Source organism: Mesoplodon mirus (genome assembly GCF_964341445.2).
Source record: "Mesoplodon mirus genome assembly, chromosome: 13".
NCBI lineage: Eukaryota > Metazoa > Chordata > Mammalia > Artiodactyla > Ziphiidae > Mesoplodon > Mesoplodon mirus.
The window spans coordinates 16,094,554-16,107,192 of record NC_138989.1 but is presented as its reverse complement, the minus strand read 5'-3'; the positions used below and the strand labels follow the sequence as shown (position 1 = coordinate 16,107,192).

The window sequence follows — 12,639 nt, the reverse complement described above, 5'->3', positions numbered from 1 at the left end:
ATGAATGGATAAAGAAAATGTGGCACATATATACAATGGAATATTACTCAGCCATAAAAAGAAATGAAATTGAGTCCATCATACAGAGTGAAGGAAGTCAGAAAGAGAAAAACATATACCATATGCTAACACATATATATATGGAATCTAAAAAAAAAAAAAAAGGTTCTAAAGAAGCTAGCGGCAAGACAGGAATAAAGACACAGATGTAGAGAATGGACTGGAGGACACGGGGAGGGGGAAAGGTAAGCTGGGACTGACAGAGTGGCATGGACATATATATACTACCAAATAAAGTAGATAGCTAGTGGGAAGCAGCCGCATAGCGCAGGGAGATCAGCTCGGTGCTTTGTGACCACCTAGAGGGGTGGGATAGGGAGGGTGGGAGGGAGACGCAAGAGGGAGGAGATATGGGGATATATGTATATGTATAGCTGATTCACTTTGTTATACAGCAGAAACTAACACAGCATTGTAAAGCAATTATACTCCAATAAAGATGTTAAAAAATTTTTTAAATAAAAATATTGAGCAATCAAAAAAATTTCACATAATAAAAAGTTTTCAAAAGATTGAAAAAAAAGAACTGTGGCCTGATATCAGAAGATTATGGAAAAATAGTGTTTTGCAACATTTTCCAGAGGAATGGGGATAGGAGAAAAAAATACTCTGCTGTCTACTAAGCAGGAATCTGGGAATATGGGGAGAATGTGAAATTAAAGCGCGCACAGCACCGAGATGGTTTCATTGCCCTTCTTGGGGTCCTGACAACAGGAGGCTGACCCACCCTCACAGAGGTCATCCTTTGAGCACTAGAGCCATCTCCCTGTTCTCCTTTCAGCCTTTGCCCCAGTTATATTGAAGGAGACTGTATTTGAAAGGTAAATGTTTTATGTTTAAATTAACATAGTTCAGATGATCTGCCATGGCCACGTGGATGGGTCCCGAAAAGACGCCTTGGCAACTGTGTCAGGGGCCAGAGGTATTTCTGGGTGACTCAGGAGGCCAGGAGTCATCGGTTTGGCTCTGGTCTGGCAGCCACCTTTGGATAATCAAATTTCCTGCTGTGCTGTCCACCTTTTCCCTCCTCCAAACTGGGAGCAGAGAAGGAGAAGGCACATTTGGCCACAGACATTCAGGATGGCTCTGGGACCAAATGGTAAAAGAAAGAGACATCCTGAGTTAAGCAGAACTTATGTGAAAATAAAGGCACAGTAACCCATGATCATATACAAGAGCTTTCCACCCTTATACTGTAAAGACTCTTGCCCCCTTTCCTACTCTCCCGGAGCAGTAAGAAGCACCAGTCTCCCTCAACAGCTAGTGCCTCCTGTTTCTAAATGCAGCACTGCTTTTGCTGAATTAGCCCCAGGTCTCGGCTTCAGTACTATGTTGTGAGAGGGGCCGAGCTAGACCGGGCACCCCAGTTATACCCACAGCGGTCTCCTGATCAACCGCACAGCCCTTCCCACAACGTAGTGCATCATTTCATTACCTATTTCCCACTAGGATGTGAACTCTGGGAGAAGGAAGCATCTATGTCTTGCTCACAGGACAGTCCTTAATCCTTAGCAAAGGGCTTGACCCTGGGAGGCACATGTTGCATGTGTGAACAAGCAAGTGGATGAACCGCTGACTGAATAAATACAACTGAAACAAAGCCTCTTAACTCTGAAAGCCACTGACCCGCACTGGTTCTTCAAGGCATCACACTGATTAAGGAAAGTCATCTGAAAACAAGATGAGGTCTATTCTACTGTCTGAAAGGGCATTTTCTTTCAGATGTTGAGAGTGAACGGAGAGGAACGAAGTCTCTATCTGTAGGATCTACTACAGCAGATCACGTTGCTCCTTTGTTTAAAACCTCCCAAAGGCTCCCCATTTTACACAGAATAAAATCCAAAGTCCTTGCCGAGGCTGCCACTTCTCCCTGCTTCCCCTCATCTCTTTCCTGCTGCTCCCCCTCCCCCTCTCCTCTTCAGAGACACTGGCTTGGCCTCGCTGCCGTTCCCTCAACCACACAAGTTGACTCCCACCAGAGGATCTTCCCAGTGTTGCTCCCGCTGCCTGAAACCCTTAGGACAGAAGAAAAAAGAATATTAATTATCTGTCCTGGTTTGGGTTGGCAGCTAAAAGAGGGCTCTGGTAAGAGCAGAAAGCAATCACACCATGTCATAGGATGTGTGGCTATTCCCACAGGTTAAGTATAAACACGATCATTCCACTGTCATACGTCTTAGCTTTGGGGACAGAAAGCATAAAAGAAAAAAAATACATACATATATATATATATATATATATATATACACACACACATGCACACACACAGACACACACACACACACAGATTAGTCCTGACACCAATCTGAGAAAAAGGAATTACTCAGCTATCACTGGAATCAGGGATTCGGCATATCAGTTGGTCAAGAAATAAAGGTCTTTTGGTGGTTCTTCTCCTTATTTGTTCCTAGTCTCAGTCAGGACAAAAGTTTAAGAAGAGAAAGAGCAAATACTATCTCCTTACACCACCTCTGACTGCCACAATGATGAAAGAAAACCCAACTGATGCTCCACTGGAAGGGCAGCCGTGCCTCTTGGCAAAAGGCATCTCTGCATCTCCAAAAGCAGGTGTTTCACAGATGAGGAGAAGCCTGAAAACAGAAATCAGCTATCCACACTTAAGACTCCCTAACAATCTACTGTCTGCAGTCAAACTTTGCATTATTCTATGTGCCCAGTGGGAGAAAAATCTCACCATCATCGTTACTGTGACATCTAGAACTACATTAACTGAATGCTGACCATATGCCAGACGCTGTTCTTAAAAGCTTTATCTGTATTAACTTGTTAATTTTTCATATACATATGAGGTGGTTACCATTATTGATTCCATGTTAAAGGTGAGGGAAGTCTAGAAAGGTTAAGTAACTCTCCCAAGGTCACAAAGCTGGCAAACAGCATAGGTGTGACTTCAGAGCCCAAGCTATTAACCATCAGGCCATCCAGCTTCCTAGTATAACCGTGCCAGCTTCATTCTAGCAGCCCATCAACCCAAAACACTGAGTCAAACTGACAAGCAAAGAAAAGCCTAGCAAAGAGAGCAAAAGACCATAGAGTTCAGTAAAGGCCCAGGTAGAAGACATTGTTAAGTCTGGCCCAACTTTAGATGAGCCCCTCTTTTCTGATTTATATCCTGAGTTTCATCTAAACACATCTCTTCAAGTCATGAAGTAAGTTCCCTAGGAAAACATAAAGCACCAGACCTAGTTGTAAAGCACCCTTTATCTGGTCCAGGCCCGATTTCCGCTCTGCTTCATTGCGGAAGCGTCTTCGAATAGTAGGAAAAACCTTGGTCTCCCACGCTTTCACCAGCAGAGCGTAGTGGTCCTCCTGGAAAGAGAAGGCAAACGTGAACAGGGAAGGAACACCTTGTGCAAGAATCAGTCCTTCCCTGACTTACAGCTCTCACCCTGAGGTCTTCACCCCCGTCAAATGCCAGTGACAGAAACACACCGTGCATACCACCAAACTAACTACATCCTCAGAAGCCAGGGGAGGCAACAGATGGCCTGGGGCAAGCTCTTCCTTTCCCTCTAAAGCACATATAAAACACTTCACATGATCCGCAACTTTACTGCTAAATTACTATCAAAGTACTTCATTTCTCCAACATCCGGATCGCTACTGGGCAATGGAACCAAACAGATATGGCTACTGATATGTGGTTTAGAAAAATGAATACCCCAGAGCCACTGTTCCAATGCAATGACATAACTGAAAGCGTAACAACTCTAGCCTTGCACGCTCAGATCAAAATATTCCTCGTGGCTTGTCCTGGTCACCAGGGAGCCAAGCAAACGCTCTTAAGTGGGGCTCTTACCTGCGGGATGTCATCGTCATCATCATCATCACTTTCGTCATCTGCAATGGGGGGCGGATGGGGGTCTGGGCCAGAGGTGATGAAATTCTCATAGCTGAGCTCTACTTTATAATGACAGGAAGTGTCACTATCATATTCTGTAACAAAGCACAATGACAGTGAATTCTAGGCAAGAGCACATGAACTTACCCTTGGACAGACCAGATTCTCCTAATTTGTGTGATAGAAAGACTCTTAGTTCTTGGAGAAATTTTAAAGCTCAGTATCAAGGAATAACTAATCACCTATCATTTCCTATTTGGGAATCCTAAAATAGTTTCTATGGGCATAATTCATTCAACTCAGAGAAGACTTGGGAAGGTTCTTCATCATGATAAAGAATTAGACAGACTCTTAAAATGATTTTCAAACCAGTATCTCAAAGGCCAAATATGGCTGCAGACATCTCATTTCAGGAAGCTCACTTTTATTCAATCTTATTATAAAATTTTCAAATTATCAGGAATGTTTTTTAGTGCACACCTATACACCCATCACCTAGATTCCACAATTAACATTTTATTATTCTGTGATGGCTTCAGTTTTTAAAAAGTTTAAAAAACGATTAACATTTAAAATTAGGAGATTTTATGTAAAATTCTGGGGCTCTTAGCTGTCTTATAAAAGTAGACAATCTTTCAGACTTGAATTTCCATGTGGCAATATTCTGCTGGCCCTGAGTCGCGGGCAGGCTTCCTGTATGTGGGGGACGCGCTTTCTAGCCTGCCACGCTTCCTCCTGCTCCCCATTTTGTTTCACCGGGCCTGTTACCTCATTACCAGTGGGCACTGGGGTATGTCCAAGTTAAATGGATTTATGGAATTAACAGCATTCGCATTCCCAGGAAGCAGTGGGGCCTTGGGAGGAGGTGGCTTACGTTGCTGAGCAGTGGCCACGGCAGCAATCCGGCATGGTGGCCCGTGAGTGCCCGGGTCTGACGCAATACTGGTGCCAGCATCGTTGTCACTGTCAGATGCCATGGCAAAGGGCAGGGCCTCGAAGTTAGCACTGATCTCCTCTGCCAGGTCGGTGCACAGGTCGGCAGCATTGCGGTGGGCCTGCCCTTCAGCATAGGCAAATGGGCGGGAGCCAAAGTTAGCTCGCGTCTTGGTGTTCTGGAAAGGAGACCAAAGAAAGGATTTGAAAGGACTTAGGTTTATTTATGCATTCATTTCTAACCCCCCGAGGTGAACTTCACGGAGAGTCTGTGAACCCAGGCAGAGGGGCTGGTGCATGTGCGGGCACCGGTGCTTCGAGCTCTGCATGGCCCCCACTGCCCCTCGCCTGGCACTCATGCTCTTTGCTGCTCAAACGCAGTGACCTTTCTTGTTTCCAGCACTGTTCCTTTCTACCTGATGCCACTGCTCATGCTGTTCCCTTCACCTGGAACATTCTTCCCTCCAATTTTGTCCATTTAAACTGGTTAATATTCCAGACCTGGCTCAAACATCACTTCTTCAGGGTAATGGGGATTGTGATCAGATTTCCTTGGTACTTGCTTCCATAAAGTCTACGATTTTCAATCATATTGTGATGATTAATTTTATGAGTCCGCTTGACTGGCCACGGGGTGCTAGATTAAACATTATTATTGCTGGGTGTGTGAGATTAGCATTTGAATCGGTGGACACAGTAGATGGCCCTCCCCAGTGTAAGTGGCTACCATCCAATCCGTTGAGGGTCTGAATAAAACAAGAGGCAGAGGAAGGAGGAATTAAACCCTTTTTCCCTGTACCACTGCTTGAGCTAGGATATCTCATCCCATCTTCTCTTGCCCTCCTTGGACACAGACTGAATCACACCACCGGCTCTCCTGGGTTCCTGGCCTACAAACAGCAGGTCATAAGACTTCTCAGTCTCCATACTAACAGGATTCAATTCCTCAAAATAAATCTCCCCTCCCACCTCTGTCTACACACACACACACACACACACACACACACAGACACACACACACTCCGTGTGTGTGTGTGTGTGTGTATATATATATATAGCTCCTATTGTGGGGTGTTTTTTTGTTTTGTTTTGTTTTTTGCCACACCACATGGCATGTGGGATCTTAGTTCCCCTGACCAGGAATGGAACCCGTGCTCCCTGCAGTGGAAGCATGGAGTCTTAACCACTGGACTGCCAGGGAAGTCCCCCTGTCCTATTGGTTCTGTTTCTCTGGAGAACCTTGACTGATACACAGTGTTTATTAGTTTGTGATTATATACATACACATATATATTTATGCAAATGTTTGACTAATGTCGGACTCCTCCAACTGGCTTTAACTTCATGAAAACAAAGACCATATCTGTTTTGCTCATTGTTATTATATATGTCCAGAGCTTAGCACACTACTTAATATATAGTAGGTACTCAATAAATATTTGCTGAATGAATGAATATAACAGGCTGCCTTAAATTACTGACATCTTTAATTCACTGAACAAAGTGAGAAAAGATGCTACTATCAGAGGCATGGTACAGGGCCAGATTCTACAAGATCTTCTAAGTCACCGTAAAGACTTGGGCTTTTACAAGATAGACATGGGAAGCCACTGACTTGTTGAGAGTAGAGGAGTGACACGATCTAACCAACATTTTTAAAGAATCACTGTGGCTGCTGTGCTGAAAAGATGTGTAAAAGGGCATGAACTAAGGGGCTGGTAGGGAAGGGAAATAGAGGAATATTGTAATATGCTACCCAGAAGATAAGCGTGGCTGGGCCATGACTTAAGTGGTCAGATTCCAGATACATTTTGAAGGTAGGGTCAACAAGGTTTGCTGACAGACTGGGTGTGGAGCAGGAGGAAAAGAGGAGTCAAGAAGGATGCCAAGGTTTTTGGCCTTAGCAACTGTAAGGACGGAGGTGCCACTTCCCAAGACAAGGAAGGCTAGGGAAGAAGCAGGTTAGGGTATGGGGCAGAGTTAGGCTCAGTTTTAGACATGTTAACTTTGACATGCCAATGGAACATCTATTTCTAAATGTTGCCTAGACTGCTGAATATTTGTGTCTGGAATTTAGGGAGAGATCTGGGCTGGAGATAAGGATTTGGGAGCTACCGCCGTGTAGTAAGTAGTAATGTTTCACAGAACATTAACTGTTAATAGGTGCTCCTTTAAAAACAAGAGTTCCAGGGTTCCCTGGTGGCGCAGTGGTTGAGAGTCCGCCTGCCAATGCAGGGGACACGGGTTCATGCCCCGGTCCGGGAAGATCCCACATGCCGCGGAGCGGCTGGGCCCGTGAGCCATGACCACTGAGCCTGCGCGTCGGGAGCCTGTGCTCCGCAACGGGAGAGGCCACAACAGTGAGAGGCCCGCGTACCGCAAAAAGAAAACAAAAAAACAAAAAAAACGAAAGAGTTCCATGATTAAGTATATGTGCAGGGATGCTGGGTTAAATAAAGTTGAAGTTTTGAATCTTTACCGAAGGATTCCTCTGAGCTTCTGACATACTAAAGTGACCCAAGAGGGTCACGTTCAAAACTTATTTAACGAGACTCATTTTACTGCCATTGGAAAGAACACTAGTGTCCCTTGCATTGTAGTTTTGGAAAGACTGCCAAAAGGAAGTCAGAGCAGTTAAGCACTCAGGTTCAATGCAAAGGAAGGACCTACTTCTTCAGGTTTGTTTGTGGTTCCTTCTGTTATCAGGTACCACATGTTATGTCAACAAGGCCACGTTTGGTGTCTTTAATTTTTCCGTTCTTGATGGAATAAATTACTGAGGAGAATTTTGTTTCCTTTCCCAAAAAGATAACCTGCCTTTTTCTGAATGTGAACCACAGGCCACATCCCACCCGAGACATCTTCAAGATATGGTGAGAGGCGCTGCCCGCAGTATGTGAAGTACACTCGGCCTTTGGCTGGCTGCCCTGGAGGAGGAGGCGTTCCCTCGGTTCTCTCCCAGCCAATTCCTGCCACGTCACCTAGGGCAGAGAACAGGACAGAAATAACACTTTTTTTTTCCTTTTATTGACTATTAACTAAACTTTCAATTTGCAACTGGCATGAGACTACATATCATTGACTATCTTGGCTTTTATTTATTCATGCCATCAGTTACAGCTGAAAAAGACATGGAGTACCTTGTATTTATATAGAGAGAAAGTAACACAATAGAAATAAACAATTTTAAAAAGAGAAGTCAGAAACTGTTTAGAAGAACAAAAATACCTAGTGTCTGAGGCAACTTATTTACCACAATTACACATTAAATTTAGCTTTTATTTTCCAGGCAGCCAAGACAAAAAGAGAAAACACTGGGCATGATTTTTTAATAGAGGAATACAAGTTTTTCTCTTTTGACACATACCAGATTACTTATGCATAAAGGTAAAAAGGTATTATTTTCTCAGTAAGTTTGCAGAAGACTTAGAAAGGATCTAAAAAAATATAACTTTAAACTCAACCTACTATGTAAGCTAAACATTCACCGTTAAATCACATTCTGTCCCCTTACTTACATGTATTTAAGGCATTTTTGCAGGAAGCAAAGATCATATAAGCCAAGCTGCTTTCTGATGAAGTGACTAGATATTGGAATAGAACTTAAAGAACCAAGGGGACCATATCCACCACATAAGCACTATTAGAGGCTGTCTCAGGCAAGTGCTAGCACACGTAGCCTTAAAATTAACCTATTGTAAACTCTCCAATAAGCACATGAAGTTCTGTGATTCTGTTTTTGATCAGAGTCTCATATGATTTTGAAACCACTAGGCTGGGCTTCCCAGTGGCTGGGGACTTGTCACTGTTCACTATGGCACCCGAAGGGCCCAGAAGAGGGCCCAGCACGTAGGAGATGCTCAAAGAGTATCTGTTGATCAACAGACACTGAAAGTGTTGGTACAGAGATTGGGATCCTGTTGTAATAAGTGGGTTCTTGATTCCTATTCCCACACAGACACATTTCTCTAAGAAAGGGGTAGCATGTTTGCTTGAGGTCTGGTCCAAAATATTCTCAAAAACTAAAGTATGATCAAACAAAATAACAATCAACTATAACAAACGAATAGAACGCCCACTATGGATCCCCTGCTGTCTCTACTACCCCTCACTTTGTGCTTAAAGCACTTAAGTACTCAGCTGAGATTACAGAGTTCTCTCCATAAAGTAAGAGAGAAACAACTTGCCAGGAAGTAATTTCCAAGGCATAACCTGACCATAATTGAAAATACCATGCTCACTGGAAAAGTGCAATTTAATAAACAGCTCTCTCAAGGATAAGCAAAATTACCCCCCAGACTGCTACAAGAAGTTATCTATTGGGTTCAGTGACTTAGTAACCCCTATGCAAGCATCCAAGATCAGCTATTTATTTAATCATTTCAGTTTTATCAGAGATGATGCTAAGATGTACTGTCTGAAAATAAGTAGCCAACATGTTTGGCTGCTTCTAATGTCAAGAGGACAGTGCCTATATTTTGCTACTTCTGGAGCAGGTAGGACTGATCCCAATTCCTCTACTATTATGGATGAAGTTAGTTATATGGAGGCTTAAAAAGAAGAGGGGAAAGACTTTCTTTTTATTGAATTGACTATGTGACTGAAACATCTGGGCAGAAGATGTGCTGAAGCTGGACCAGATGTTTAGGCTACCAAGAGCAAAGTCTACAGCATGTATCTTTACCTATTGATAATGAATTTCTTGAGTGCCTCAAGGCAACTGGTAGAGGGTTTTTTTTTGAAGATATTCATCAATGAAAAGCTGATGAAAGACCAAATTTTGGAGAAAAGCAAAATCTCAGATTCTTCTAATGATGGAGGAACGAAAGTCAATGTGACTCCTAAGTTACCAGATGGAGACTTTAATGATAACAGTGCCTCATAAAATGAAAGGTTTTGTGTAAACTAGGGGACAACAATGACACGTATTTCATTTTCACTGGAAGACAGTGTCCATTTTCAGTTGCTAAGTTTCATTAATTTTAACCTATTTTGACCCAGACCTGGGAACAACAGAAATACACAGGGTTTAAAAAAAAACAAAACTCCCACCGCACTCACCAGGAGAGAGAGTCACGTCTAAGCGAACGCTCTTCCACTGTAATAAACTGGAGCCGTTGTAGTGCACGGCTCGGCCATTGCTGTGAAAAAAACAAAGAGAAGTCAAAGACAAGGCTAATCAGTCAACACAGAGGAAGGTAAGTAGTGAACAGTAGCATGAGAGTAATCAGAAGAGAAATCCTAAGAGCTATTCTCATTCACTAAATATGAGTATATTTCCAGCTGGTATTTTCTACATTTTTTAGAGTAGAGATTAAAATGATATTACTTTAGTTTTAAAACACCCACATCAAAAAAAAAAAACACCCACATCCACTACTTTTTTTTTTTAATAACAGTGTTAGTAGCCACTTACTTATGGAAAAGACAAGTGCCCACTGGATTAGTCCAAGCCCCGTCTCTTTTCTCTGCTTCTGTAGCAAAGCCAAAGGAAACTATTGGTCCAGTGTCATCATCACTATCTCCATAGGAAACAATTTCAATTTCCCAGTAGAAAGATGGGGCCTGAAGAAACACGAGAAATGCGCAGACAATCAGAGGGCTCACTGTGGGCCCTTGAACTTCCTCTTTCTCTCACATTTGAAGGAAAGAGGCAGAAGACGTATGTCATGTGATTTCTCACCTGAATGGGCAGTGGTGAGGTGGCATAGATAAATGTGCCCCGGGGCAGACCGCCCCCAGCGCTGGGGTCAGCAAGGAAGGTGACGGAAGTGAGGTGCGATGAGAACATGCAGGCTCGGACAGGTGGAAACACTCGTGAGGGGCTCCACGTAATCTCTTTGGGCTGCATTGGGGAAAGACACCCTCATTCAATAGAATTGCAAACACAAAATGGAGATGTTGAGATTTCAAGTGACATTTCTTCTTTTACAGATTTTTAACTTTCTTATCTTGAAATAATTTCAAAGCTACAGAAAAATTGCAAGAATACAGCAACTTTTGTATACTCTTACCTAGATGCACTGATTTTTTTGTGATAAAATTTACATAATGTACAATTCACCCAGTTAAAGTGTACAATTTAATGGTTTTTAGTATATTCACGGAGTTGTGCAACCATCACCACAATCTAATTTTAGAACATTTCTGTCCCCCTTAAAAGAAATGGTACCCATTAGAAGTCAATTCCCATCCTTCTCTCCTTCCCAGTCCCTGGCAACTACTTAACTATCTGTTTTCTGTCTCTATGGATTTGCCTGCTCTGGACATTACAAGAAATGGAATCATACAATATGTGGTCTTTTGTGACTGGCTTCTTTCACTTAGCATATTTCAAGGTTTATCCATATTGTAGCATGTGTTACCACTTCATTAATTTTAAAGGTTGAATAATATTCCATTGTATGAATATACCCATTTTACACATTCATTCATCAGTTGATGGACATTTATGTTGTTTCTACTTTTCAGCTATTATGAATAATGCTGCTAAGAACATTCACAGAATGCCAATATTGAACATTTTTGCCTCTTTTGCTTTTTTTTTTCCCCAGTGAAACTTGTTTTTCCCTGTGAGTCTGTTTTTTCTTTTGTTTTATTCACTAGTTTGTTGTATATTTTAGATTGCACATATAAATGATATCACACAGTACTGACTTTCTCTGTGCCACTTTGGCTTTTTAGTCACTCTTTCTCTCTATGTATACTTATTATTACGAGATGAACTACAGATCTACAATTACGAAAACGTTTTCTTTTTCTGTTATTGATAACATAGAAATTATTTACAAATCATTGAGTTCTGCTCCCCTGCTATAATCTTTCGATATTCAGAATGACAAATCAACGTGCTTTGACATTCAAGGATGAGAGCATGTCACTGCAGAGCATACACCTCCAAATGGCTTTGCAAACACCCATTCTCAGTGCCATTAACATGCTGCTTGGCGTTCTGTAATTCTTAAGGCACGTGCTGCAGACAGGCAGCAGGTGTGGGACACTGCAGAGGGCTCACCTGTCTCCGGTCAGCCTGCAGTGGAGGTGGCGGGGGCCGAGCACAGTCCCGGTAGAGCATCCTCAGCCGTTCACACTGCACTTCCACAACTGCCAGTCGCTCTCCTGGAGGGGGAGACATTGAATATGTGAAAATAAGTCCTACAACTCCTGAGAGGGCTCCAACTCTTTTGGAGTAGGGTCAGAGCAATAACATGCTTACAAAAGAAGATTATTCAAATTCTTACAAAAGAGCAAATACCCTGAGACATCTTTGTCTACTACGTGTAGCTCAGCAGCAAAGCAATGGGGTCAAGTGCATGGGCTCTGGCGTTAGGCTACCTGGATTTAGAATCTGGCTCCATTACTTGATATTTACCATCTCACTTCCAATACAGGGGTAATAATAGTACCTGTGCCTCACAGGGTGGTTGTGAAGATGAGCTAAAATGACACAAGTAGAGCGTTTAGCCAAGTCCCTGGCACAGGGCAAACACTCAATAAATGAAAGCTCTTATTATCATCTACTAAGTGAAAACTAATATTCTTTTTTTTTTTATTTTAGATTTATTTTTGGCTGCGTTGGGTCTTCGTTGCTGTGTGCAGGCTTTCTCTAGTTTCAGCGAGTGGGGTCTACTCTCTGTTGAGGTGCGCAGGCTTCTCATTGCGGTGGTTTCTCTTGTTGCAGAGCACGGGCTCTAGGCGCGCAGGCTCAGTAGTTGTGGCACACGGGCTTAGTTGCTCCGCGGCATTAGGGATCTTCCCAGACCAGAGCTTGAACCCATGTCCCC

The 12,639-nt window shown here is 42.8% G+C and overlaps 1 protein-coding gene across 5 annotated transcripts in view; it reads right to left on the bottom strand.

The window, feature by feature from the left end:
• Window positions 1–12,639, bottom strand: part of HECTD4 (HECT domain E3 ubiquitin protein ligase 4) — a 190,043-nt gene that overhangs the window by 49,524 nt on the left and 127,880 nt on the right. For all 5 annotated transcript variants that reach the window (XM_082641387.1, XM_082641388.1, XM_082641390.1 and 2 more), the window contains exons 45-52: window positions 11,871–11,974; window positions 10,539–10,700; window positions 10,272–10,420; window positions 9,917–9,996; window positions 7,673–7,836; window positions 4,797–5,034; window positions 3,881–4,017; window positions 3,264–3,390 (exon numbers count right to left, since the gene is read on the bottom strand). In XM_082641387.1, coding sequence (XP_082497513.1) covers window positions 3,264–3,390; window positions 3,881–4,017; window positions 4,797–5,034; window positions 7,673–7,836; window positions 9,917–9,996; window positions 10,272–10,420; window positions 10,539–10,700; window positions 11,871–11,974 — 1,161 coding nt within the window. The remainder of the gene's footprint in view (window positions 1–3,263; window positions 3,391–3,880; window positions 4,018–4,796; window positions 5,035–7,672; window positions 7,837–9,916; window positions 9,997–10,271; window positions 10,421–10,538; window positions 10,701–11,870; window positions 11,975–12,639) is intronic.